Genomic DNA, 27750 nt, shown 5'->3' with positions numbered 1-27750 from the left:
ACACCCTCTGCCCTACCTTCCTATTCATAACGAATCCTACACCTGTTATACCATTTTCTGCTGCTGTTGATATTACCCGATACTCATCTGACCATAAATCCTTGTCTTCCTTCCACTTCACTTCACTGACCCCTACTATATCTAGATTGAGCCTTTGCATTTCCCTTTTCAGATTTTCTAGTTTCCCTACCACGTTCAAGCTTCTGACATTCCACGCCCCGACTCGTAGAACGTTATCCTTTCGTTGATTATTCAATCTTTTTCTCATGGTAACCTCCCCCTTGGCAGTCCCCTCCCGGAGATCCGAATGGGGGACTATTCCGGAATCTTTTGCCAATGGAGAGATCATCATGATACTTCTTCAATTACAGGCCACATGTCCTGTGGATACACGTTACGTGTCTTTAATGCAGTGGTTTCCATTGGCTTCTGCATCCTCATGTCGTTGATCATTGCTGATTCTTCCGCCTTTAGGGGCAATTTTCCACCCCTAGGACAAGAGAGTGCCCTGAACCTCTATCCGCTCCTCCGCCCTCTTTGCCAAGGCCTTTGGCAGAATGAGGCTGACTTCTTATGCCGGAAGTCTTCGGCCGCCAATGCTGATTATTTATCAAAATTTAGGCAGTAGTGGGGATCGAACCCGGGACCGAAGACGTTTAGATTATGAATCAAAGACGCTACCCCTAGACCACGAGTATATCTACATATACATCCATTTATGTGAACCTATTTATAGATCGTGTGCACTCGATATGTGCGGCGGTTGGATGAGTAGCCAATGAAATGTCAGCTAGCATACTCTCCAAAGAACGATGTCTGAGGCTTGTTCTTTACGTCTTTCAGCATCGCTTCAGGTAGCTTGCCGACGAGGTGTGCACTTCGGCCGCAACCATGAGCGTTCACTCGCAGCAGCGCCAGACCGCTGGCCCCAGCGACCCGCAGTCAGAGCTGCTGGCTGCGATGCTGGCAGGGGACTTCGCCAGGTTCGAGCAGCTGCTGGCGAGCGGTGCGGCGCACGCGGCGCACTTGTACGGCAGCCCGCACTTCGGCAACGCCCTCGTGGTCGCCTGCAGGCACCGGGAGCTGCCGCCCACCTTCGCCCAGCGGCTGCTCTGCGACGTCTCTCCCAATGTGCACGAGCCCAGGCCGGAGCCGGTGCACTACGCCGCAAGGTAGGGCCTGCTAAAAAATGGTTCAAATGGCTCTGAGCACTATGGGACTTAACTCTGTAGTAATCAGTCCCCTAGAACTTAGAACTACTTAAACCTAACTAACCGAAGGACATCACACATATCCATGCCCGAGGCAGGATTCGAACCTGCGACTGCAGCGGTCGCACGGTTCCAGACGGTAGCGCTTAGAACCGCACGGGCACACCGGCCGGCAGGGCCTACTAAAACTTAGGTTTATGGAGTACTAGCTGAGTACCCAGCGTGGCCCGCGTGTGTATTTATTTCAGTTTGTACCATCTCCTCCTTCCGCTTTCTCCGTCCGTCTCCTCCAACATCCCCCCTCTTTCAAAAAAAAAAAATGGTTCAAATGGTTCTGAGCACTATGGAACTTAACGGCTGTGGTCATCAGTCCCCTAGAACTTAAACCTAACTAACCTAAGGATATCACACACATCCATGCCCGAGGCAGGATTCGAACCTTCGACCGTAGCAGTCGCGCGGTTCCGGATTGCGCGCCCAGAACCGCGAGACCACCGCGGCCGGCCCCCCTCTTTCCATGTCCTTCACAAACTCTCTCCACACCAACTCTCTGTCCATCTCCTCCTGCCGTTTCCCCTGTCCGTCACCTCCAACCCCTCTCTCTGTCCATCTGCTCCTCCCACCTCTGTCCTTCTGCTTCTTCCCCTTCTGTCTGTCTCCTCCCCCTCTAATTTCATCTCCTCCCCTTCTAATTCCATTTCCTCCTCCCCCTCTCTCTGTTCATATCCTCCTCCCCCCTTTCTCTGTCCATTTCCTCTGCCCCTCTCTCTGTTCCCCTCCTAATCCCCTCTCTCTCTCTGGTTCATCTCCTACTCCCCTCTCCCTCTGCTTTTCTTTTCTCCCCTGTCTCTGTCCGTCTCCTACTCTTTCCTCTCTGCGTCCATCTCTTCCTTTCCCCTCTCTGCCTGTTGATTTCATCGTCCCCTCTTCCTTCTCCAAGTTATCACCTTCATCCCAACAGGAGGTTGGTGGTTCTTACCCCAACAGTGTTTCTTTCCAGATCGTAGTTAATATGTACACTACATTTAGCTGAAATGATTCCAGGGGTTTAAGGTAAGCTTTTTATACATATCATTACGCACGTATGCGTTCTGGATCAGAAACAAAGTGCAAAAGTTTTGTTTTTCTGTGTATAAAAGCTTCCCCCCATGAACCATGGACCTTGCCATTGGTAGGGAGGCTTGCGTGCCTCAGCGATACAGATGGCCGTACCGTAGGTGCAATCACAACGGAGGGGTATCTGTTGAGAGGCCAGACAAACGTGTGGTTCCTGAAGAGGGCAGCAGCCAGGTACGTGCCGAGTAAAACTGTGAGGGACGGGAAAAACCCACCGTGGTACAACAACAAAGTTAGGAAACTACTGCGAAAGCAAAGAGAGCTTCACTCCAAGTTTAAACGCAGCCAAAACCTCTCAGACAAACAGAAGCTAAACGATGTCAAAGTTAGCGTAAGGAGGGCTATGCGTGAAGCGTTCAGTGAATTCGAAAGTAAAATTCTATGTACCGACTTGACAGAAAATCCTAGGAAGTTCTGGTCTTACGTTAAATCAGTAAGTGGCTCGAAACAGCATATCCAGACACTCTGAGATGATGATGGCATTGAAACAGAGGATGACACGCATAAAGCTGAAATACTAAACACCTTTTTCCAAAGCTGTTTCACAGAGGAAGACCGCACTGCAGTTCCTTCTCTAAATCCTCGCACGAACGAAAAAATGGCTGACATCGAAATAAGTGTCCAAGGAATAGAAAAGCAACTGGAATCACTCAACAGAGGGAAGTCCACTGGACCTGACGGGATACCAATTCGACTCTACACAGAGTACGCGAAAGAACTTGCCCCCCTTCTAACAGCCGTGTACCGCAAGTCTCTAGAGGAACGGAGGGTTCCAAATGATTGGAAAAGAGCACAGGTAGTCCCAGTCTTCAAGAAGGGTCGTCGAGCAGATGCGCAAAACTATAGACCTATATCTCTGACGTCGATCTGTTGTAGAATTTTAGAACATGTTTTTTGCTCGAGTATCATGTCGTTTTTGGAAACCCAGACTCTACTCTGTAGGAATCAACATGGATTCCGTAAACAGCGATGGTGTGAGACCCAACTCGCTTTATTTGTTCACGAGACCCAGAAAATATTAGATACCGGCTCCCAGGTAGATGCTATTTTTCTTGACTTCCGGAAGGCGTTCGATACAGTTCCGCACTGTCGCCTGATAAACAAAGTAAGAGCCTACGGAATATCAGACCAGCTGTGTGGCTGGATTGAAGAGTTTTTAGCAAACAGAACACAGCATGTTGTTCTCAATGGAGAGACGTCTACAGACGTTAAAGTAACCTCTGGCGTGCCACAGGGGAGTGTTATGGGACCATTGCTTTTCACAATATATATAAATGACCTAGTAGATAGTGTCGGAAGTTCCATGCGGCTTTTCGCGGATGATGCTGTAGTATACAGAGAAGTTGCAGCGTTAGAAAATTGTAGCGAAATGCAGGAAGATCTGCAGCGGATAGGCACTTGGTGCAGGGAGTGGCAACTGTCCCTTAACATAGACAAATGTGATGTATTGCTAATACATAGAAAGAAGGATCCTTTATTGTATGATTATATGATAGCGGAACAAACACTGGTAGCAGTTACTTCTCTAAAATATCTGGGAGTATGCGTGCGGAACGATTTGAAGTGGAATGATCATATAAAATTAATTGTTGGTAAGGCGGGTACCAGGTTGAGATTCATTGGGAGAGTGCTTAGAAAATGTAGTCCATCAACAAAGGAGGTGGCTTACAAAACACTCGTTCGACCTATACTTGAGTATTGCTCATCAGTGTGGGATCCGTACCAGATCGGGTTGACGGAGGAGATAGAGATGATCCAAAGAAGAGCGGTGCGTTTCGTCACTGGGTTATTTGGTAACCGTGATAGCGTTACGGAGATGTTTAATACACTCAAGTGGCAGACTCTGCAAGAGAGGCGCTCTGCATCGCGGTGTAGCTTGCTCGCCAGGTTTCGAGAGGGTGCGTTTCTGGACGAGGTATCGAATATATTGCTTCCCCCTACTTATACCTCCCGAGGAGATCACGAATGTAAAATTAGAGAGATTAGAGCGCGCACGGAGGCTTTCAGACAGTCGTTCTTCCCGCGAACCATACGCGACTGGAACAGGAAAGGGAGGTAATGACAGTGGCACGTAAAGTGCCCTCCGCCACACACCGTTGGGTGGCTTGCGGAGTATAGATGTAGATGTAGCCTTTTCAGTAGTTGCGGGGCCAACAGTCTGGATGATTGACAGATCTGGCCTTGTAACACTAACCAAAACGGCCTTGCTGTGCTGGTACTGCGAACGGTTGAAAGCAAGGAGAAAATACAGCCGTAATTTTTCCCGAGGGCATCTAGCTTTACTGTATGGTTAATGATGATAGCGTCCTCTTGGGTAAAATATTCCGGAGGTAAAATAGTCCCCCATTCGGATCTCCGGGCGGGGACTACTCAAGAGGACATCGTTATCAGGAGAAAGAAAACTGGCATTCTACGGATCGGAGCGTGGAATGTCAGATCCCTTAATCGGGCAGGTAGGTTAGAAAATTTAAAAAGGGAAATGAATAGGTTAACGTTGGATATAGTGGGAATTAGTGAAGTTCGGTGGCAAGAGGAACAAGACTTTTGGTCAGGTGAATACAGGATTATAAATACAAAATCAAGTAGGGGTAATGTAGGAGTAGGTAAAATAATGAATAAAAAAATAGTAATGCGGGTAAGCTACTACAAACAGCATAGTGAACGCATTATTGTGGCCAAGATAGACACGAAGCCCACGCCTACTACGGTAGTGCAAGTTTATATGCCAACTAGCTCTGCAGATGACGAAGAAATTGAAGAAATGTATGATGAAATAAAAGAAGTTATTGAGATAGTGAAGGGAGACGAAAATTTAATAGTCATGGGTGTCTGGAATTCGGTAGTAGCAAAGGGAGAGAAGGAAACGTAGTAGGTGAATATGGGTTGGGGGTAAGAAATGAAAGAGGAAGCCGCCTGGTAGAATTTTATGCAGAGCATAACTTAATCATAGCTAACACTTGGTTCAATAATCATGAAAGAAGGTTGTATACATGGAAGAACCCTGGAGATACTAAAAGGTATCAGATAGATTATATAATGGTAAGACAGAGATTTAGAAACCAAGTTTTAAATTGTAAGACATTTCCAGGGGCAGATGTGTACTCTGACCACAATCTATTGGTTACGAACTGTAGCTTAAAACTGAAGAAACTGCAAAAAGGTGGGAGCTGGGAATTTAAGGAGATGGGACATGGATAAACTGAAAGAACCAGAGGTTGTACAGAGTTTCAGGGAGAGCGTAAGGGAACAAATGGCAGGAATGGGGCAAAGAAATACAGTAGAAGAAGGATGGGTAGCTTTGAGGGATGAAGTAGTGAAGGCAGCAGAGGATCAAGTAGGTAAAAAGACGAGGGCTAGTAGAAATCCTTGGGTAACAGAAGAAATATTGAATTTAATTGATGAAAGGAGAAAATATAAAAATGCAGTAAATGAAGCAGGCAAAAAGGAATACAAACGTCTCAAAAATGAGATCGACAGGAAGTGCAAAATGGCTAAGCAGGGATGGCTAGAGGATAAATGTCAGGATGTAGAGGCTTATCTCGCTAGGGGTAAGATAGATACTGCCTACAGGAAAATTAAAGAGACCTTTGGAGAAAAGAGAACCACTTGTATGAATATCAAGAGCTCAGATGGAAACCCAGTTCTAAGCAAAGAAGGGAAAGCAGAAAGGCGGAAGGAGTATATAGAGGGTCTATACAAGGGCGATGTACTTGAGGACAATATTATGGAAATAGAAGAGGATGTAGATGAAGATGAAATGGGAGATATGATACTGCGTTAAGAGTTCGACAGAGCACTGAAAGACCTGAGTCGAAACAAGGCCCCGGGAGTAGACAACATTCCATTAGAACTACTGACGGCCTTGGGAGAGCCAGTCCTGACAAAACTCTACCATCTGGTGAGCAAGATGTATGAGACTGGCGAAATACCCTCAGACTTCAAGAAGAATATAATAATCCCAATCCCAAAGAAAGCAGGTGTTGACAGATGTGAAAATTACCGAACTATCAGTTTAATAAGTCACGGCTGCAAAATACTATCGCAAATTCTTTACAGACGAATGGAAAAACTAGTAGAAGCCGACCTTGGGGAAGATCAGTTTGGATTCTGTAGAAATATTGGAACACGTGAGGCAATACTGACCCTACGGCTTATCTTAGAGGCTAGATTAAGGAAAGGCAAACCTACGTTTCTAGCATTTGTAGACTTAGAGAAAGCTTTTGACAATGTTGACTGGAATACTCTCTTTCAAATTCTGAAGGTGGCAGGGCTAAAACATAGGGAGCGAAAGGCTATTTACAATTTGTATAGAAACCAAATGGCAGTTATAAGAGTTGAGTGGCATGAAAGGGAAGCAGTGGTTGGGAAGGGAGTGAGACAGGGTTGTAGCCTCTCCCCGATGTTATTCAATCTGTATATTGAGCAAGCAGTGAAGGAAACAAAAGAAAAATTCGGAGTAGGTATTAAAATCCATGGAGAAGAAATAAAAACTTTGAGGTTCGCCGATGACATTGTAATTCTGTCAGAGACAGCAAAGGACTTGGAGGAGAAGTTGAACGGAATGGACAGTGTCTTGCAAGGAAGATATAAGATGAACATCAACAAAAAGCAAAACGAGGATAATGGAATGTAGTCGAATTATGTCGGGTGATGCTGAGGGAATTAGATTAGGAAATGAGACACTTAAAGTAGTAAAGGAGTTTTGCTATTGGGGAGCAAAAAACTGATGATGGTCGAAGTAGAGAGGATATAAAAATGTAGGTGGGAAGGAAAGTGGCTTCTGAAGAAGAGAAATTTGTGAACATCGAGTATTGATTTAAGTGTTAGGAAGTCGTTTCTGAAAGTAGTTGTATGGAGTGTAGCCATGTATGGAAGTGAAACATGGACGATAAATAGTTTAGACAAAAAGAGAATAGAAGCTTTCGAAATGTGGTGCTACAGAAGAATGCGGAAGATTAGATGGGTAGATCACATAACTAATGATTAGGTGTTGAATAGGATTGGGGATAAGCTTGTGGCACAACTTGACTAGAAGAAGGGATCGGTTGGTAGGACATGTTCTGAGGCATCAAGGGATCACGAACTTAGTGTTGGAGGGCAGCGTGGAGGGTAAAAATCGTAGAGGGAGACCAAGAGATGAATACACCAAGCAGATTCAGAAGGATGTAGGTTGCAGTAGGTACTGGGAGATGAAGAAGCTTGCACAGGATAGAGTAGCATGGAGAGCTGCATCAAACCAGTCTCAGGACTGAAGACCACAACAACAACAACAACAACAACAACAACAACATGCTGTAACATACAATAAATAAGATTTTGAAAAACCCACTGGTGATGGTGATATTTGTCGCCGAAACTAGTTTGGGAGAATAAAGAAATAAACGAATAACAAGCTGTTTTGCAGCAAGGCGGACTCAATTTTCTGATGTTACTGTATTGCCTTATGGAGAGAAAACAAATATGAACTGGCTCGTGCTATTTTAGTAAGGGTAAATAATGGAACTGTATTTGATCACTAAGGATTAAGTCAGGATGCTGTGAAAGGTGTTTATTGGTAGCCAGAATTTCAGTTAATGTTAGTTTCGGGTCTTTTGTGCACATCACGTTTTATATCATAAGAATTACATTCATTCAGAGCATGTTCAGCAAAGGTGGAATCTTTCTTATTCAGTCTCCAACTTCCTTCATTTTCAGTCAGTTTAGTAGTCGTATTCCTACGTCATTGACCTTCATATAACTTGCCACACAAATTGCACAAAATCCTACACATTCCACTCTGTTCTACGGGTTCATTCTTGTCTTGAGTGTTGAGAAGAATGTGGGCAATAATATTCCTAGTACCTATAGATGCTGTATATTTCTTGGATTTTAGTTTGCTGGCAACTATCTGTGAAGTCCTGCCAACACATAGCATGGGTGTCCATATGTTGTAAATAGTACAGTTGTTCCCTACCCAAATTCCACTGACTTATTCCTCCCCTCTAGCAATGTCCCTTTGCCTGTTCATCACATTCCTCTATTATTCTTCACATTCATAAGTTATTTTGTCAACATAGCATAGCAGTCTGTGCCAGAACTCACTTGTGACTGTTTTTTGTCTGAAATTCTTATACTTTTAATCTTCAAGTATAAGGTAATACAAGATTTTTTAACTTCCTGGTAAATGTCACTATGTTTTTGTTTTTGTATCAATACACAGTCGTAGAAAGTCACACCTCTGTGGGACAGCTAAAAGTTACATTGCGTTGACTATCTGTTTACTGTAGTGTTGAGTTTCCTGAAGATGGCATAAAAAACCGAAATCCGGTTCACAACAAACACTACAAACTATAAACGAAATACGATATTGTAGCGGCTGCATTGTCCAGAAGAACAATGCAATGTTCCTTTGGACGTGCATGTGTGTTTGAAGGAACAGGCAGTGCGGCGACTACAGCCATTATAAAAGAAATGAAATGTTTTCGCAGTCGCGAATATGGACAACCATCAGCTGTATAATGGAATGACGACAGTATAAATTTGTGCCGGCCCGGGGCTTGAACCCGGATTTCCCCCTTAGTGCGAGCGGTCGCCTTACCATTAGGCTGAGCTCGTTTAACGGTCATACCGAAACTTCCATATATCGCCAACCATCTGTCTACAGCCTGCACTCGCACATCCAGTATGTATATTCCCGTGCAGAGTAGGGTAAACATAGTCATGTGTAGGGACTGTGGTTGTTGTGAGCGGACGCAAGGAGAATTGGCCACTCTTCGGGGACAGGTGGAGGCTTTGTCTGTTAGGCTCATCGAGCTCGAGGCGCAGGCGTCGGCTCGTAGTGGCGTTGGGGCAACTGTGGTGAGACCTATGCCTACTTCGGTGGCCTTGGAATCACATGGAACCCCTGATGTCGCTGCGTCTTCCGGCAGTGAGCATCTTACCGGTCAGCCATCACTCCAGGGTGAATGGCGGACAGTGGTGGGCTCGCGCGTGCCTGGCCGAAAGGCGAAGGTGGGATCTGGCCGCGTGGCGGCTGCCTTACCCCTTTCCAACAGGTACGGGGTGCTTCCTAGTGGTGATGACATCGTTTCCGAGCCACCACAGGATGCCTCGCCTGTTGGGCCAGTGGCCGATTCTCCGGCAAGGTCCCGACAGTCACAGAGGGCGGGCCTATTAGTTATAGGGAGCTCCAACGTTAGGCGGGTTATGGAGCCCCTCAGGAAAATAGCGGGTAGGTCGGGGAAGAATGCCAGTGTGCACTCGGTGTGCTTGCCGGGGGGTCTCGTCCGTAATGTGGAGGAGGCCCTTCCGGCAGCTATTGAACGCACTGGGTGTGACCGGCTGCAGATAGTAGCACATGTCGGAACGAATGACGCCTGCCGCTTGGGTTCTGAGGCCATCCTTGGTTCCTTCCGGCGGCTGGCTGATTTGGTGAAGACAACCAGCATCGCACGCGGTGTGCAAGCTGAGCTTAATATCTGCAGCATAGTGCCCAGAGTCGATCGCGGTCCTCTGGTTTGGAGCCGTGTGGAGGGTCTAAACCAGAGGCTCAGACGACTCTGCGACTATAATGGTTGCAAATTCATCGACCTCCGTTATTGGGTGGAGAACTGTAGGGCCCCCCTAGACAGGTCAGGCGTGCACTACACACCGGAAGCAGCTACTAGGGTAGCAGAGTACGTGTGGCGTGCACACGGGGGTTTTTTAGGTTAGAGGGACCCCCCCTTGGGCGAAACGATAAAATACCTGACGGCTTACCAGAGAGAACATTATCATCGTTGATAAAGAACGTCCGTCCTCAGAGACCAAAAACAGGAAAAGTTAACGTAATATTGGTAAACTGCAGGAGTATCCAGGGCAAGGTTCCTGAATTAGTATCTCTTATTGAAGGAAATAGTGCGCATATAGTATTAGGAACGGAAAGTTGGTTAAAACCGGAAGTGAACAGTAACGAAATCCTAGACACAGAATGGAATATATACCGCAAGGATAGGATAAACGCCAATGGTGGAGGAGTATTTATAGCAGTAAAGAATTCAATAATATCCAGTGAAGTTATTAGCGAATGCGAATGTGAAATAATCTGGGTTAAGTTAAGTATCAAAGGTGGGTCAGATATGATAGTCGGATGCTTCTATAGGCCACCTGCATCAGCAACCGTAGTAGTTGAGCGCCTCAGAGAGAACCTGCAGAACGTCGTGAAGAAGTTTCGTGATCATACTATTGTAATAGGGGGAGACTTCAATCTACCAGGTATAGAATGGGATAGTCACACAATCAGAACTGGAGCCAGGGACAGAGACTCTTGTGACATTATCCTGACTGCCTTGTCCGAGAATTACTTCGAGCAGATAGTTAGAGAACCAACTCGTGAAGCTAACGTTTTAGACCTCATAGCAACAAATAGACCGGAACTTTTCGACTCCGTGAATGTAGAAGAGGGTATCAGTGATCATAAGTCAGTGGTTGCATCAATGACTACAAGTGTAATAAGAAATGCCAAGAAAGGAAGGAAAATCTATTTGCTTAACAAGAGTGATAGGGCACAAATCGCAGAATATCTGAGTGACCACCATCAAACGTTCATTTCTGAGGAAGAGGATGTGGAACAAAAATGGAAAAAATTCAGAAACATCGTCCAGTACGCCTTAGATAAGTTCGTACCGACTAAGGTCCAAAGCGAGGGGAAAGATCCACCGTGGTATAACAATCATGTACGAAAGGTACTACGGAAACAAAGAAAGCTTCACCATAGGTTTAAGAGTAGTCGAATCATAGCTGATAAGGAAAAGCTGAACGAAGCGAAAAAGAGCGTAAAGAGAGCAATGAGAGAAGCATTCAACGAATTCGAACATAAAACATTGGCAAACAATCTAAACAAGAACCCTAAAAAGTTTTGGTCATATGTAAAATCGATAAGCGGATCTAAATCCCCTATTCAGTCACTCGTTGACCACGATGGCACCGAAACAGAGGACGACCGAAGAAAGGCAGAAATACTGAATTCAGTGTTCCGAAACTGTTTCACTGCGGAAAATCGTAACACGGTCCCTGACTTCAGCCGTCGCACGGACGCCAAAATGGAAAATATTGAAATAAACGATATCGGAATTGAAAAACAACTGCTATCACTTAGTAGCGGAAAAGCATACGGACCAGACGAGATACCCTTAAGATTCTACAGTGATTATGCTAAAGAACTTGCCCCCTTTCTATCAGCAATTTATCGTAGATCTCTGGAAGAACGTAAAGTACCTAGCGACTGGAAGAAAGCACAGGTCGTTCCCATTTTCAAGAAGGGTCATAAATCAGATGCGAATAATTATAGGCCTATTTCACTTACGTCAATCTGTTGTAGAATAATGGAACATGTTTTGTGTTCTCGTATTATGACGTTCTTAGATAATACAAATCTCCTTCATCATAACCAACATGGATTCCGCAAACAGAGATCATGTGAAACCCAGCTCGCCCTATTTGCCCAAGAAATTCACAGTGCCGTAGACACTGGCGAGCAGATTGATGCCGTATTCCTGGACTTCAGGAAGGCATTTGATACGGTTCCGCACTTACGTTTAGTGAAAAAAATACGTGCTTACGGAATATCGGACCAGGTTTGTGATTGGATTCAGGATTTCCTAGAAGAAAGAACACAACATGTCATTCTTAACGGTTCAAAATCTGCAGATGTAGAGGTAATTTCGGGAGTACCGCAGGGAAGCGTGATAGGACCTTTGTTGTTTACAATATACATAAATGACTTGGTTGACAACATCGGTAGCTCCGTGAGGCTATTTGCAGATGACACGGTTGTCTACAAGAAAGTAGCAACATCAGAAGACTCGTACGTACTCCAGGAAGACCTGCAGAGGATTAATGAATGGTGCGACAGCTGGCAGCTTTCCCTAAATGTAGATAAATGTAATTTAATGCGCATACATAGGGGCAGAAATCCATTCCAGTACGATTATGCCATAGGTGGTAAATCATTGGAAGCGGTAACGACCGTAAAATACTTAGGAGTTACTATCCGGAGCGATCTGAAGTGGAATGATCACATAAAACAAATAGTGGGAAAAGCAGGCGCCAGGTTGAGATTCATAGGAAGAATTCTAAGAAAATGTGACTCATCGACGAAAGAAGTAGCTTACAAAACGCTTGTTCGTCCGATTCTTGAGTATTGCTCATCAGTATGGGACCCTTACCAGGTTGGATTAATAGAAGAGATAGACAAGATCCAGCGAAAAGCAGCGCGATTCGTCATGGGGACATTTAGTCAGCGCGAGAGCGTTACGGAGATGCTGAACAAGCTCCAGTGGCAGACACTTCAAGAAAGGCGTTACGCAATACGGAGAGGTTTATTATCGAAATTACGAGAGAGCACATTCCGGGAAGAGATGGGCAACATATTACTACCGCCCACATATATCTCGCGTAATGATCACAACGAAAAGATCCGAGAAATTAGAGCAAATACGGAGACTTACAAGCAGTCGTTCTTCCCACGCACAATTCGTGAATGGAACAGGGAAGGGGGGATCAGATAGTGGTACAATAAGTACCCTCCGCCACACACCGTAAGGTGGCTCGCGGAGTATAGATGTAGATGTAGATGTAGATGCAGGGGAGATATTTTAATTGAAAGTCGCTTGCCCGGTGTCGGCAAAGACTGTGGCAGTAGCAGTAGCAACAGTCCGTAAGGCGCGTCTACCACAGTCAGTCACGTAACATGATTTTGTATATGTAAAAATGGAAACGCCTCAGTGACATTGCAGCTCTATAGACGACCGTTACTTTCAGCCATGTACCTTCGGTCTCTCCACCAGCCTTTTGCGTTCAACTGTTGAAAGATGGCAGAAGCACTGCTAGCTGTCAGGTTTCGGCTTTCACCGTATGAAATACAGGATGGAGAAAAATAGGCTAGTAATACATAGCTGTGCAAGAGTGAAGGGCGAGAGATAAAGTAACATAACATACTAACTAAGAGGTGGAAACGAATGAAACTGCGGCAGCACGTTGTCAGAGGTCTCCCACTCGAGCACAGAAAGTTGGGCGTCGGATGGAATGTCAGAGTGGCTATTAGCGCCAAATGGGGCTGGCTATGCAACACAAGGCAGTCCAAGGAATGGGAGAAGATAATTTGTGTCAATCAGTGGTATTGATTACAACACAGCCCAGAGACAACATCTGGATGACTTCACACAGGGAAGAACCATCGAGAAACTGGTACAACGACAGAATGCGGCTACTGTAGCCCAGGAGTTTGGGATTGCTCACAGCATCATTTCACGTTCTTCGGGAGCGTTCCGACCCACTGGCACTGCTGTCCGAAGGAGAGGAGGCGGTCGACCACGGGCAACTACAGCAGCACTCGACTGCTACATTGTGCAACGGGCATGAAGGGAGCCCTATCAAACAGTAGGTGCAATTGCAGCGATATTTAACATGACAGCAGGCTACGTAATGCCATGCTCCATAGTGGCACATTGACTGCATGGTGGTGGTCTCTTTGTCCGACGACCAGGATGTTGTGTTCCAAGTGCATGGTGATGACCAACGAGATGAGGGGTCGTGTGCTGTTATCGGATGAGAGCAGATTCATCATGATTGGTGATTCTGGACGTAGCCACCTAAGGCGAGAGATGAGAACGCAGTATACACCAAAGAGCATTGCCGAAAGTGATAGTTTTGATTTTGCCAAGTGGTATAGTGTGGAGAGGCATAATGTTGCATGGGTTTACTAACCTCTTTGTACACATAGTACCGGTCAACATTATTGTGACACGGTACCTCTTCCCCCCTCTGTATCTTTTCAGGGTTGCATTTGGCCATGACTTGATTTTTGTGGATGATAATGATCGATCACATCAAACGACGCATGTGGAGGATTTCTTGTGACGAGAGAATATTCGGCAAATATACGGGCCAGCTCGTTCTTCCGATTCAAAACCCATCTAGCACGTGTGGAATGCGTTGAGGAAATGTTTTGCAGCACGCTCACATGCCCCAACGACCATCCAGGAGTTGTCCCGCTGATGGAGAAATGAAACGCCCTATACTAACAGCGCCCCACAACCATGTGGTCAGCACGGGAGCACATTGCAGAGCATGTTTTCCCATTCGTTGTGATCAACAACCCTGTTAAGAACCATGTTCTGCCTTTTTCGATGTCCAGGAACCATCATAATTCGCGGTGACTTCAGTGTAATTACTGTCTTTGAATAAAACTGCCATTTCTGTTCGTCACATTGAGTATCTCTTTCAGTTACCTTCAGTACTGTTGTGGCATCAGACGCCAAATGCGGCGTATTGACACCAAATGTAGGGGGCTGAGTGCCAGGAGGTGCTGTATTAAAACTCAACAAGAACTTTCCAAATGATTTATTCGTTTCCTCTACAGAGCTCCGTTCACCTCGGTCTGCATCACAGGCCCAGCAATGCTGAGGTAGCACCCCAGCCGCCTGTGCAACGCAACGGTGTGTCATGCCAGCCTTGTTCGCCAGCTGCAGAGTTCCGATTACGTCAGGATGGATGCGCCAGCAGGCGACTCAGTGTTGCTCGGTGTGAGCCACGCTGCTCAGCCAGGCCCCACCACCGTAGGCCGGCCCCACTGCTGCTTCTTCCTCGGCTGGCATAGCTGGGAACGTGGCGGCAACGACCACCCGCGATCCGGCGTCTGAACCTGTTGCCCTCGCCATGGAAGTCTCCGGTATGTGTCGAGAGCCGAGATGAGTGCCCACGGTAGCGAGCCGAAGAGTGGCCTGCCCTGGCTGGCTGCGGACCCCGCGTCGGCCTCAGAGAGTCGAACCAATGACCCGCCATGGACTGGGATACTGTCGCCCCATCTGTTGCTGCGTGTAGCCTGGCAGAGGGACATGCCCCGCCATCCTGGAGAGCTGTCACACTTCAATGAATCTCGTTAGAAAACGACACCTATTTATACTCGGCTGTGTACATCTGTTTTGTTAACGCGCCGCTCCGAGTCACGTATGCCCCACATCGCGGTTGCGCCAGTGGGCCCCTTGTGCCTATGGCTTGCACCATGCGAACCGCTGCGTTTGCTCTTTTCAGCGGTTCAACGGCCCTGTGGCCTCCATTCCACTTCGCAACCGCTGGTTAGCGTAACTTACTGCAATCTGGCCCACATCTGGCTGTAATTCGTGCTCCGAATATCGCGCAAGACTAACCTTCCCTATCCTAAACGGTGGTGCCGCTACAGTAGTAAGCTGTACCAGTTCTTTCTATGTATCTTCCAGGTATTACGACGGTAACACATCTTTCGAAATTTACTTTCGTCCTTAAATTTTGCTAACAAGTGTGTGATAGCTGTTTCGAAAATTGCGCAGAAAAATAATTTCAAAAAAATAATGTTGCAGAGACTATGATGTCAAAGCCGCTTTTACACAAGCTACTTCCTTGTCTCAGTCGACTACTCGTGGAAACCAAGTCTGCTGCAGCGCTCCTGGCCACTTATGCCTATTCTGAGTCTGACCTGTCCCGTGTGGTCGTTTCCATTTACACTCCTGGAAATGGAAAAAAGAACACATTGACACCGGTGTGTCAGACCCACCATACTTGCTCCGGACACTGCGAGAGGGCTGTACAAGCAATGATCACACGCACGGCACAGCGGACACACCAGGAACCGCGGTGTTGGCCGTCGAATGGAGCTAGCTGCGCAGCATTTGTGCACCGCCGTCGTCAGTGTCAGCCAGTTTGCCGTGGCATACGGAGCTCCATCGCAGTCTTTAACACTGGTAGCATGCCGCGACAGCGTGGACGTGAACCGTATGTGCAGTTGACGGACTTTGAGCGAGGGCGTATAGTGGGCATGCGGGAGGCCGGGTGGACGTACCGCCGAATTGCTCAACACGTGGGGCGTGAGGTCTCCACAGTACATCGATGTTGTCGCCAGTGGTCGGCGGAAGGTGCACGTGCCCGTCGACCTGGGACCGGACCGCAGCGACTCACGGATGCACGCCAAGACCGCAGGATCCTACGCAGTGCCGTAGGGGACCGCACCGCCACTTCCCAGCAAATTAGGGACACTGTTGCTCCTGGGGTATTGGCGAGGACCATTCGCAACCGTCTCCATGATGCTGGGCTACGGTCCCGCACACCGTTAGGCCGTCTTCCTCTCACGCCCCAACATCGTGCAGCCCGCCTCCAGTGGTGTCGCGACAGGCGTGAATGGAGGGACGAATGGAGACGTGTCGTCTTCAGCGATGAGAGTCGCTTCTGCCTTGGTGCCAATGATGGTCGTATGCGTGTTTGGCGCCGTGCAGGTGAGCGCCACAATCAGGACTGCATACGACCGAGGCACACAGGGCCAACACCCGGCATCATGGTGTGGGGAGCGATCTCCTACACTGGCCGTACACCACTGGTGATCGTCGAGGGGACACTGAATAGTGCACGGTACATCCAAACCGTCATCGAACCCATCGTTCTACCATTCCTAGACCGGCAAGGGAACTTGCTGTTCCAACAGGACAATGCACGTCCGCATGTATCCCGTGCCACCCAACGTGCTCTAGAAGGTGTAAGTCAACTACCCTGGCCAGCAAGATCTCCGGATCTGTCCCCCATTGAGCATGTTTGGGACTGGATGAAGCGTCGTCTCACGCGGTCTGCACGTCCAGCACGAACGCTGGTCCAACTGAGGCGCCAGGTGGAAATGGCATGGCAAGCCGTTCCACAGGACTACATCCAGCATCTCTACGATCGTCTCCATGGGAGAATAGCAGCCTGCATTGCTGCGAAAGGTGGATATACACTGTACTAGTGCCGACATTGTGCATGCTCTGTTGCCTGTGTCTATGTGCCTGTGGTTCTGTCAGTGTGATCATGTGATGTATCTGACCCCAGGAATGTGGCAATAAAGTTTCCCCTTCCTGGGACAATGAATTCACGGTTTTCTTATTTCAATTTCCAGGAGTGTATACGGCAGCGCCACAACTATGTGTGTTGTGCGAGCTCTCAGCTGTGCAGTTTGACGTCCTCATTACGAAACAACAGAATGTAGGAACAAGCAATGTTAATAGAGTGAGCAATTCATGGTAGATTTTTTGACAAAGGCCTATCGTAAATGCTCTATAATTGAGAGCTGAAAGAACAGAAAAAGTATCGCTCACGCATTTCAAAACATATCGCACTCCGCGAGAACAGTGGCAAATCTCAAAAATGCAATACTTGAGAAACCGCGCCTTAAAGAATTACTTCTATAAAACTAATATTGAAGTAGTATAAGCTTCCTTTACATTTCAAGTAAGTATTGTTGGCAGTAAATGCCATTATATTTTTCGCGTACCATGGGGCACTTCACACGTATTTCTCTGTCATAAACTAGAGATGCCGTTTTTCGATTTGCGTCACTTTTCTTGCCAGGTTGCGACTTACGAAGACAACAAATTATGTTTAGAAGCAGCGCCTTCGTACTTGAGCCTTTGTGTCTTGTATAAATGCAAAATAACGTAGAAAATTATTTTTCTCATTTTGTAGATCTTTTCCCTGTTAAAAAAATTTTCATTAATAAACTTTTATCTATTTACAATCTTATTTATGCATAGCGTAGCATTTTTCTTTGTCCAGGTATTGTATAACGTAAATATCTTTTTGCTTTAAGATATTCGCCTGTCTTCTGGTAGAACACAAATAGGAAAAGTACCAGGTCCTTGTGCAATCTTCGTAACGTGTCACGAAAAAGCAAACAACAAAGTTAAAATTAAGAAGAAATAAAGGCACAAAATTCATTACTATAATAGGAATGACCCCGGCGAGAATAGGTTAAGTTCTGATGTTAGTACACGACGCAGCAGTTCCCTGTTCGTGCGCATGCGCAGTTTGCAGCATATTCAAGATTATAGATCCCCACACTCAGCACAACCCAAACGAGCATCGATGTCACTGACTCACTCGCGACGTGGTTGGCGGCTGATTTACACGCTAGCTAGTGGCGTGCAGTGTCAAATTTCGTGGCAGTGAACCTCGCGACTATACGTGTTAGACTGTGGTATTACAGTCGAATACATTTCTGATGTGTCAGCAGCGGCCATGGCAATTGGTGTGATCTGCAGGAGCGGCAACGTGGCGGCGCTGCAGGAGCTGCTGTCGCGCAAGAAGACGCGGGTGAGCGCGCAGACGGCGTGCGGCCGCACGGCGCTGCACTGGGCCGTGCTGGGCTTCCGCGACGCGCCCGCAGACAAGAAGATGGCGGCGCGGCTGGAGGCGTGCGTCGCCGCCCTCGTCGACTGCCCACTGTTCGACGTCAACCGCGCCGACGACGAAGGCTTCACCGCTCTGCACCTAGCAGCGCTCTACGCACTGCCTCGCGCAGCTGCCGCCATCGTCGACAGCTGCAGGTACCAGTCCATCGCTTAAAATGAAAATGAAATATATCTACCACTCACTCTCTGAATGTTGTAATGTAGGATTAACTAATAAGGTACACTCTAAGACATGAAAAATGACGCAGCATGAAGGAAATATTTACATCTACATGTACGTGATTACTCTACCTTTTAGAATAAAGTGCCTGGCAGAGGGTTCAATGAACCACCTTCGAGCTGTCTCTCTACCGTTCCACTCTCGAACGGCACGCGGGAAAAACGAGCACTTAAATTTTTCTGTGCCAGCCCTGATTTCTCTTATTTTATCGTGATGATCACATCTCCCTATTTAGGTAGGTGGCAACACAATGTTTGCGCAATCGGAGGAGAAAACTGGTGATTGAAATTTCACGAGAAGATCCCGTCGTAACGAAAAACGCCTTTCTTTTAATGATTTCCACTCCAATTCACGTATCATGTCTGTGACAGTATCTCCCCTATTTCGCGATAATACAAAATGAGCTGCCCTTCTTTGTACTTTTTCGACGTGTTCCGTCAGTCCGACCTGATGCGGATCCCTCACCGCACATCAATACTCCAGAATAGGGCGGACAAGCGTGGTGTAAGCAGTCTCTTTAGTAGATCTATTGCACCTTCTAAGTGTTCTGCCAAAGAATCGCAGTCTTTGGTTTGCTCTACCCACAGTATTACCTATGTGATCGTTCCAATTTAGGTTATTTGTAATTGTAAGCCCTAAGTATTCAGCTGAATTTACAGCCTTCAGATTTGTGTGCTTATCGCGTAATCGAAATTTAGCTGATTTCTTTTAGTACTCATTTGAATAACTTCACACTTTTCTTTATTCAGGGTCAATTGCCACTTTTCGCACCGTACAGATATCGTATCTAAATCATTTTGCAATTCGTTTTGATCACCTGATGACTTTACAAAACGGTAAACCACAGCATCATCTGCAAACAATCTAAGACGGCTACTCAGATTGTCTCCTACGTCGTTAATACAGATCAGGAACAATAGAGGGCCTTCCTTGGGGAACGCCGCATATTACTTCTGTTTTACTCGATCACTTTCCGTCTATTACTACGAACTTAGACTTTTCTGTCAGGAAATCACGAATCCAGTCGTACAACTGAGGCACGTAGGCACGCAGTTTGGTTAGAAGACGCTTGCGAGGAACGGTGTCTAAAGCCTTCTCGAAATCTAAAAATATGGAATCAATTTGACATCCCCTGTCGATAGCACTCATTACTTAAAGACTATAAAGAGCTAATTGTGTTTCACAAGAACGATATTTTCTGAATCCGTGCCGACTATGTGTCAATAAATCGTTTTCTTCGAGGAACTTCGTAATGTTCGAATACAGAATATGTTCCAAAAACCCTAGTGCAAATCGACGTTAGTGATATAGGCCTGTAATTCAGGAGATTACAACTACTTCCCTTTTTGGGTATTGGTGTGATTCGAGAAATTTTCCAGTCTTTAGGTACGGATCTTTCTGTGAGCGAGTGGTTGTATATAATTGCTAAATATGGAGCTATTTTATCAGCATACTCTGAGATGAACCTGATTGGTATACAATCTGGACCGGAAGCCTTGCTTTTATTAAGTGATTTAAGCTGCTTTGTTACACCGAGGATATCTACTTCTATGTTTCTCATCTTGGCAGTTGTTCTTGATTGGAATTCAGGAATATTTACTTCGTCTTCTTTGGTGAAGGAGTTTCGGAAAACCGTGTTTAATAACTCTGCTTTTGTGGCACTGTCATCAGTTATTTCACCGTTGTTATCGCGCAGTGAAGGTATTGATTGCGTCTTGCCACTGGTGTGCTTGATGTATGACCAGAAGCTCTTTGCTTTTTCTGCCAGATTTCGAGACAGAATTTCGTTGTGGAAATTATTAAAAGCATCTCGCATTGAAGTACGCGCCATATTTCGAACTTCTGTAAAACTTTGCCAATCTTGGGGATTTTGCGTTCTTTTAAATTTGTAATGCTTTTTTCGTTGCTTCTGCAGCAACGATCTGATCCGTTTTGTGTGCCATGAGGGATCAGTACCATCACTTACAAATTTATGTGGTATACAGCTCCCAATTTCTGTCGATACTATCTATCCGAATTGGAAGGAAATAGGTAGATTTGAAGTAGATGTACAGAATGATTACAGTTTCTGAAAAACTGGATAAATTATTCAAGATAACGTGTTTCATAAATTGAGCCAGTCAATAACGCGTTGGTGCACCTCTGGCCCTCATGCAGGCAGTAATTCGTGTTGGCCTTGATTGACAAAGTTGTTGGATATTCTCCTGAGGGATATCGTGCCAGATTCTGTCCAATTGTGCGTTAGAAGTTCGAAATCCCAAGATAGTTGGAGGACCGTGCTGGTAATGCTCATAGCGTTGTCAACTGAGGAGAGATCCGGTGGTCTGGCTGGCCAAGCACGAACACAAGCAGTAGAAAACGTTGCCGTGCGTGGGCGGGCATTATCTTGCTGAAATGTAAGTCCAGGATGGCAACAAAACAGGGCGTGGAATATCGTTGACGTAACACTGTGCTGCTAGGGTGCCGTGGATGGCAGCAAAGGGTTCCTGATAAGGAAAGAAATGACTCCTGGTTATGGGGCCATATGACAGGCGACACTCAGGTTGGTAACCCACTGCTGCCTGAGGCGTATCCAGGCACATCTTCGGCCTGGAATCTCATTTACTGGAGTATAATTGTCTTCAGTGATGGGTCCTGCTTCGAACTGAACCCTGATGACCAGCGAAGAAGTGTCTGGAGACAGCAGTGGGATACCGAACTATCGCCCGCCATGCTGCCAGACAACTAGGAGTGATGGCCTGGGGTGCCACTTCTTTTCACATCAGGAACACTTTGGTGCCATCCGCGGCACTGTTACAGCATATTATTACGTCGACGATATTCTACGCCCCGTTTTGTTGACCTCCATGGCAAGTCATCCTGGTCTTACATTTCAGCAAGATAATGCCCACCTGTACACAGCGAGAGTTTCTACTGCTTGCCTTCGTGCTTGGCAGCAAGGTCACCGTATCTCTCCACAACTGATAACGTTATGAGCGTTATAGGCTGGATCCGCCAACTACACTCATGCTCATAAATTAAGGATAATTGCAGAATGTGGTGCCACACAACGTGGCACTACACAAAACTGGCGCTGATAGCATAGGTACATAGGGAACACATACGACACAGATCTGTAAGTCCACGGTATTGGTGATAAGTTGAGGAAACCGTCCCGAAACACCGCGGGATGTAACCCGACATCAGTATGGGATATGATCACCATGCACACGTACACAGGCTGCACAACGAGTTGGAGTACTCTGGATCAGGTGGTCGAACAGCTGCTGGGGTATAGCCTCCCATTCTTGCACCAGTGCCTGTCGGAGCTCCTGAAGTGTCGTAGGGGTTTGAAGACGTGCAGCGTTACGTCGACTGAGAGCCTCCCATATGTGCTCGATGGGGTTTAGGTCTGGAGAACAGGCAGGCCACTCCATTCGCCCGATAGCTTCTGTTTCTAGGTACTCCTCCACGACGGCAGCTCGGTGGGGCCGTGCGTTATCGTCCATCAGGAGGAAGGTGGGACCCACTGCACTCCAGAAAAGGTGGACATACTGGTGCAAAATGACGTCCCGCTACACCTGACCTGTTACAGTTCCTCTGTCAAAGACATGCAGGGGTGTAGGTGCACCAATCATAATTCCACCCCACACCATCAAACCACGACCTGCATACAGGTTCCTTTCAAGGACATTAAGGGGTTGATATCTGGTTCCTGATTCACAACAGATGAAAACCCGGCGAGAATCACTGTTCAGACTATACCTGGACTCGTCCGTGAACATAACCTGGGACCACTGTTCCAATGACCATGTACTGTGTTTTTGACACCAGGCTTTACGGGCTCTCCTGTTACCAGGGGTCAGTGGAATGCACCTTGCAGGTCTCCGGGTGAATAAACCGTGTCTGTTCAGTCGTCTGTAAACTGTGTGTCTGGAGACAACTGTTTCAGCGGCTGCGGTAAGGTCACGAGCAAGGCTACTTGCAGTACTTCGTGGCCGTCTGTGGGCACTTATGGTGAGATATCGGTCTTCTTGTGGTGTTGTACATTGTGGACGTCCCGTACTGTAGCGCCTGGACACGTTTCCTGTCTGCTGGTATCGTCGCCATAATCATGAGGTCACACTTTGTGCCACACGGAGGGCCCGTGCTACGACCTGCTGTGTTTGACCAGCCTCCAGTCGCCCTAGTATTCTACCCCTCATAATGTCATCAATATGTATTCTTTGAGCCATTTTCAACACACAGTCACCATTAGCACGTCTGAAAACGTCTGCACCCTTACTCGCTGCAGTGTACTATGACATGCACCAACACACCTCTGCATATTTGGATTGCTGCCAGCGCCACCGTGCGACGACTGCAGGTCAAATGCACCGCATGGTCATATCCCGAGATGATTTAAACCCGCAAACCGCCCACCAGAGCGTTGTTTCACCATGTTTCAGCATTATCCTTAATTTAGGAGCATGAGTGTATTTCGGGATTTTGACCATCTAACGCGCCAGTTGGACAGAGCTTGGCACGATTTCCCTCAGGGGGATATCCACCTGTCACAACATTATCCGACGCTACAGCCGTTATTACGTCGCTACGTTATTACGTCGTGAAAGTCTCAAACAGCACAACTTAGTTATTCGTTACGAATCATTCTGCCAGATTAAAACTGTGTCCTGGTAGACAATGTGAAGCCGGATAACTGCTATCATAAGGGCCAGAGGTGGACCAACTCGTTATTTACTTGCTGAATTTGTGAAGCTGTTTCTCTTGAAGAAGTCATCAATTTTTTTCTGAAACTGTAATCATTTATCTGTCAGTACATGTTCATCACATCGACTGATTTCTGTCCCATTCGAATCATTCCTTCGTGGCGCGTCTTTTTTTCTTAAAATGTGTTTTTTTAAACACAAAAATCAACTTGAATCGAATTTGATACGTACTTGTCTGCAAAGCGTGTACTATAAAGAGGTGTATAGAATGGCTTGCTGTATGATAATAAGTCAGTTAAAATGCAAGATATGTGTAATTAATGGTTGTTATAGACCGAGTTAATTCTGAAATTTGAAACATTTTTATTCTCTGAGATCCAGCAACCGTACGTTTTTTAGTTACAGGATGTATGTATGGCTACCTCGGTTGCACAAAATTATTGTCAAATTGACCACGGTTTCGACTGCACTAAGGCAGTCTTCATCAGAATAAAAAAATTACGTAGGATTACTTGTAATTACACAAGATGTAATCCTATGTAATTTTTTATTCTGATGAAGACTGGCTTAGTGCAGTCGAAATTGTGGTCAATTTGACAATAATTTTGTGCAACCGAGATGGCTATACAAACATCCTGTAACTAAGTTAATATTGCGTTTCCATGAGCCACCTAAGCTCACCACGTAAAAAAGAACACTAGACACCTTCGAGCACTGTAGTTGGTGCTGAATATACCAGACGGTCGTATGACTCTCCTCCAACAGCGTATAGCACTATGTGTTTGTCAGTCGTTTTTATGGGCCGGCATGGAGACGTGACACAGACTGTCGTGGTGCCCCACATCTCGTAGATTTTTGAAAGATGACATGAATATCGCCTTAAGCCGCTGACAAAATCTTTATTTAAACAGCTAATTTTAGTGGACTGAACATCATCAGATTCTTAAAAGCATTTACAGCTCCATATGGTGTGCGTCCCACAGCGTTAATGCCGGCTGCTGATGTAACATGAAAGAATGCACTGCCTAGAATAGTTTACATATAGATGATGTAATTTAAATTACCATGTGACAACACTGACTAATTCGTGTTTTTATGATCTGCCGTCAGTGATTATATATTCGCCTAATATGATGCTGTAAATGCTTTCAAGAGCCTGATGATGGTATACTGACCAAAACTGGTTGCTTAAATAAAAATTTTGTCAGTTGTTCAAAGCAGTAATCATGACTTTTTGAAGTAACTGAAAATACTAGAGAAAATTTCGGTTCTCTCATATGAATGTTCTGCACCGATTTCATCATCTTTTCCAGTTTAAACGGATTGGTGAGCATGTCGGTGGAGTGTTTGGGTTCCTCACGAGGTTGGTTTAATGGAAGATATCGAAGCAGCTCAGAGACAGGCTCCTAGATTTGTTACCGGTAGGTTCGATCAGCAGGCAAGTATTACGGAGGTGCTCCGTCAACTCGAATGGGATCCCTGGAGGAGAGACGATACTCTTTCCGCAAGGCACTATTGCGCAAATTTAGATAAGTGGCATCTGAGGCCGACTGCAGAACGACTCTACTGCCGTAACTTACATTTAGCGTAAGGTCCATGAAGATTGTGGTGTCACAGCCAGACACCACACGTGCTAGGTGGTAGCTTAAATCGGCCGCGGTCCTGTAGTACATGTCGGACCCGCGTGTCGCCACTGTGTGATCGCAAACCTAGCGCCACCACAAGGCAGGTCTCGAGAGACTGACTCGAACTCAGCCCCAGTTGTACGGACGACAGTGCTAGCGACTAGACGTACGAAGCCTTTCTCTCTCATTAGCCGAGAGACAGAATAGCCTTCAGCTAAGTTAATGGCTACGAACTAGCAAGGCGCCATTAGCCTTACAGTGATTGTAATTAAAGTCTCCTTTGTGCGATGTACCACAATGAGTTATTAAAGATAAGTATTATACCAGCTACGTACTTTTCTTCATAGCATTAATTACGTATCCTGTTCCAGTACTTCACGCCCGTCTGCGTTAGTCTAGCGTGCATTAAGCCACCTCTATCTACAAGGTGTTGGCCCAGCTGCCGACACATCAAAGATAACATGCGATAAATTAGGAATCGTAAGGAGGCTTCTAGATAGTCGTTTTTCACTCGCTCTGTTTGCAAGTGGAACATAAGAGGAAATGAGTGGTAGCCAACATACGGTGGTTTGCGGAGTGTATATGTAGATGTACAGAGTACGTAGGTACCTAGTAGAACAGTTCATAATGGTAAGAACCCTGTACGGTATATAGTCACTGTAAAGAAACGTCGAAAGGAACAACGACTACTGCATAACAGCTGTCAGACTATACCTAGAGGGACACTGATTCTCACAAGGGGGCATAGATGAAGCAAAAACAGGATAACTGAATTCAGTTTTCAAGTATCCCTTTACTAAGGAAGATACAGAATTACAAACAACTATGCAATGCAAGCTATAGGGAAAGATGGGTTTGAATTTTGAGGCCAAAACTATTTAATTTGATCTCGTAATCTGTGAATTTTGTGCCGAAATCAGTGAATTTCGTGCCGAAATCAGTGAATTTTGTGTCAAAAGCATTGCCTTTTGTATCAAAACTGTTTGGTATGAAAGATTCTTATAGGATTTCTGATTGAGCAGAGAATAAATGTTTGAAATTCTAAGAAACGTTAGCATAGGGTAAGAAATGTTAGCATAGGGTGTAGGGAAAGATGGGTAATACACAACATGTAGAAGAATCTATAGTATACCGGTTGTGATATTTATGCAGAGATGAAAAGTGGCTTGCATGGAATAGTCTAGCACGGAGAACTACATTAAATCAGTTTTCGGATTGCTAGACTATTCCTTGCAAGTCACCTTTCATTTCTGCAGCAACAACAACAAAGCAGTCTTCATTTGAGTATAGTATTGTAAGGTTTTACCAATTTATCAATGCCTGTGCTCGCAGCAAAAATGTGGCTGCTCAAAAATTATTATATGTACGGTTAAAGCACACCGTACGTTGGTGGGAGGGAGGCTGCCCACTGTGAGTACCACCAGTATCTAAGGGATAGTACGGCGCAGTGCCAGGTTTACACTGACGTGACAAAAGTCATGGGATGGAGATATGCAGATATATAGATTGCGGTAGTATCGCAAAAAGGGTATAAATGGCGGAGGTGTCATTTGTGCTCAGGTGAGTCATGATAGAGGATTTCCAATGCGATTATGGTCACCAGACGGGAATTAACAAACCTTGAAAGCGGAATGGTAGTTGGAGCTAGGCGCACGGGACATTACATTTCGGAAATCGTGAGGGAATTCAGTATCCCGAGATCCACAGTGTCAGGAGTGTGCAGAGAATACCACATTTCGGGTGGTACTTCTCACCACAGTCAACGCAGTGGCCGACAGCCTTCACTTAATGACCGAGAGCAGCGATTTTGCGTAGAGATGTCAGTGCTAACAGACAAGCAACACTATGTGAAGCAGTCGCAGAAGACGATGGTTGGGTTAGGTTGGGTTGTTTTGGGGGAAGAGACCAAACTGCTAGGTCATCGGTCTCATCGGTTTAGGGAAGGACGGAGAAGGGAGTCGGCCGTGCCCTTTCAAAGGAACCATCCAGGAATTTGCCTGGAGCGATTTAGGGAAATCACGGAAGACCTAAATGAGGATGGCTGGACGCGGGATTGAACCGTCGTCCTCCCGAGTCCAGTGTGCTAACCACTGCGTCACCTCGCTCGGTGAAGACGATGGGGGACGTGCGACGAACGTATCCGTTAGGACAGTGCGGTGACATCTGGTGTTAATGGACTATGGCAGTAGATGACAGACGCGAGTGCCTTTGCTAACAGCACGACATCGCCTAAAGCTCCTCTCCTGGGCTCGTGATCGTATCGGTTGGACCGTAGATTAAAACCGTGGCCTGGTCAGATGAGACCCGAATTCAGTTGGTAAGAGCTGACGGTAGTGTTCGAATGTGGTGCAGACCCGAAGCCATGGACCTAAGTTGTGAACAAGGCACTGCGCGAGCTGGTAGTTACTCCTTAATGGTGTGGGCTGCGTTTACATGCAATGGAATGGATCCTCCGCTCCAACTGAAACGCTCATTGACTGGAAATGGTCATATTCGGCTACTTGGAGACCATTTGCAGCCGTTCGTGAACTTCAAGTTCCCAAACAACGACGGAGTTTTTATGGGTGATAATGTGCCATGCCCCCAGACCACAATTGTTCGCTATTGGTTTGAAGAACACTCTGGACAGTTCGAGCAAATGATTTGGCCACCCACAGAATATTTATGGGGCGTAATCCAGACGCC

General features: G+C 46.2%; 1 protein-coding gene across 1 annotated transcript in view; it reads left to right on the top strand.

Annotated features, from left to right (window-relative positions):
- Positions 1–27750, top strand: part of LOC126249489 (uncharacterized) — a 131176-nt gene that overhangs the window by 75768 nt on the left and 27658 nt on the right. Inside the window, exons 2-3 of the mRNA XM_049951177.1 lie at positions 844–1172; positions 18383–18667. Of these exons, the coding sequence (XP_049807134.1) occupies positions 892–1172; positions 18383–18667 (566 nt within the window). The 5' untranslated portion in view covers positions 844–891. The remainder of the gene's footprint in view (positions 1–843; positions 1173–18382; positions 18668–27750) is intronic.

The sequence above is a fragment of the Schistocerca nitens genome, chromosome 1, assembly GCF_023898315.1.
Source record: "Schistocerca nitens isolate TAMUIC-IGC-003100 chromosome 1, iqSchNite1.1, whole genome shotgun sequence".
NCBI classification, from domain to species: domain Eukaryota; kingdom Metazoa; phylum Arthropoda; class Insecta; order Orthoptera; family Acrididae; genus Schistocerca; species Schistocerca nitens.
The sequence above is the reverse complement of the archived record's forward strand: the minus strand, read 5'-3'. Positions and strand labels throughout refer to the sequence as shown.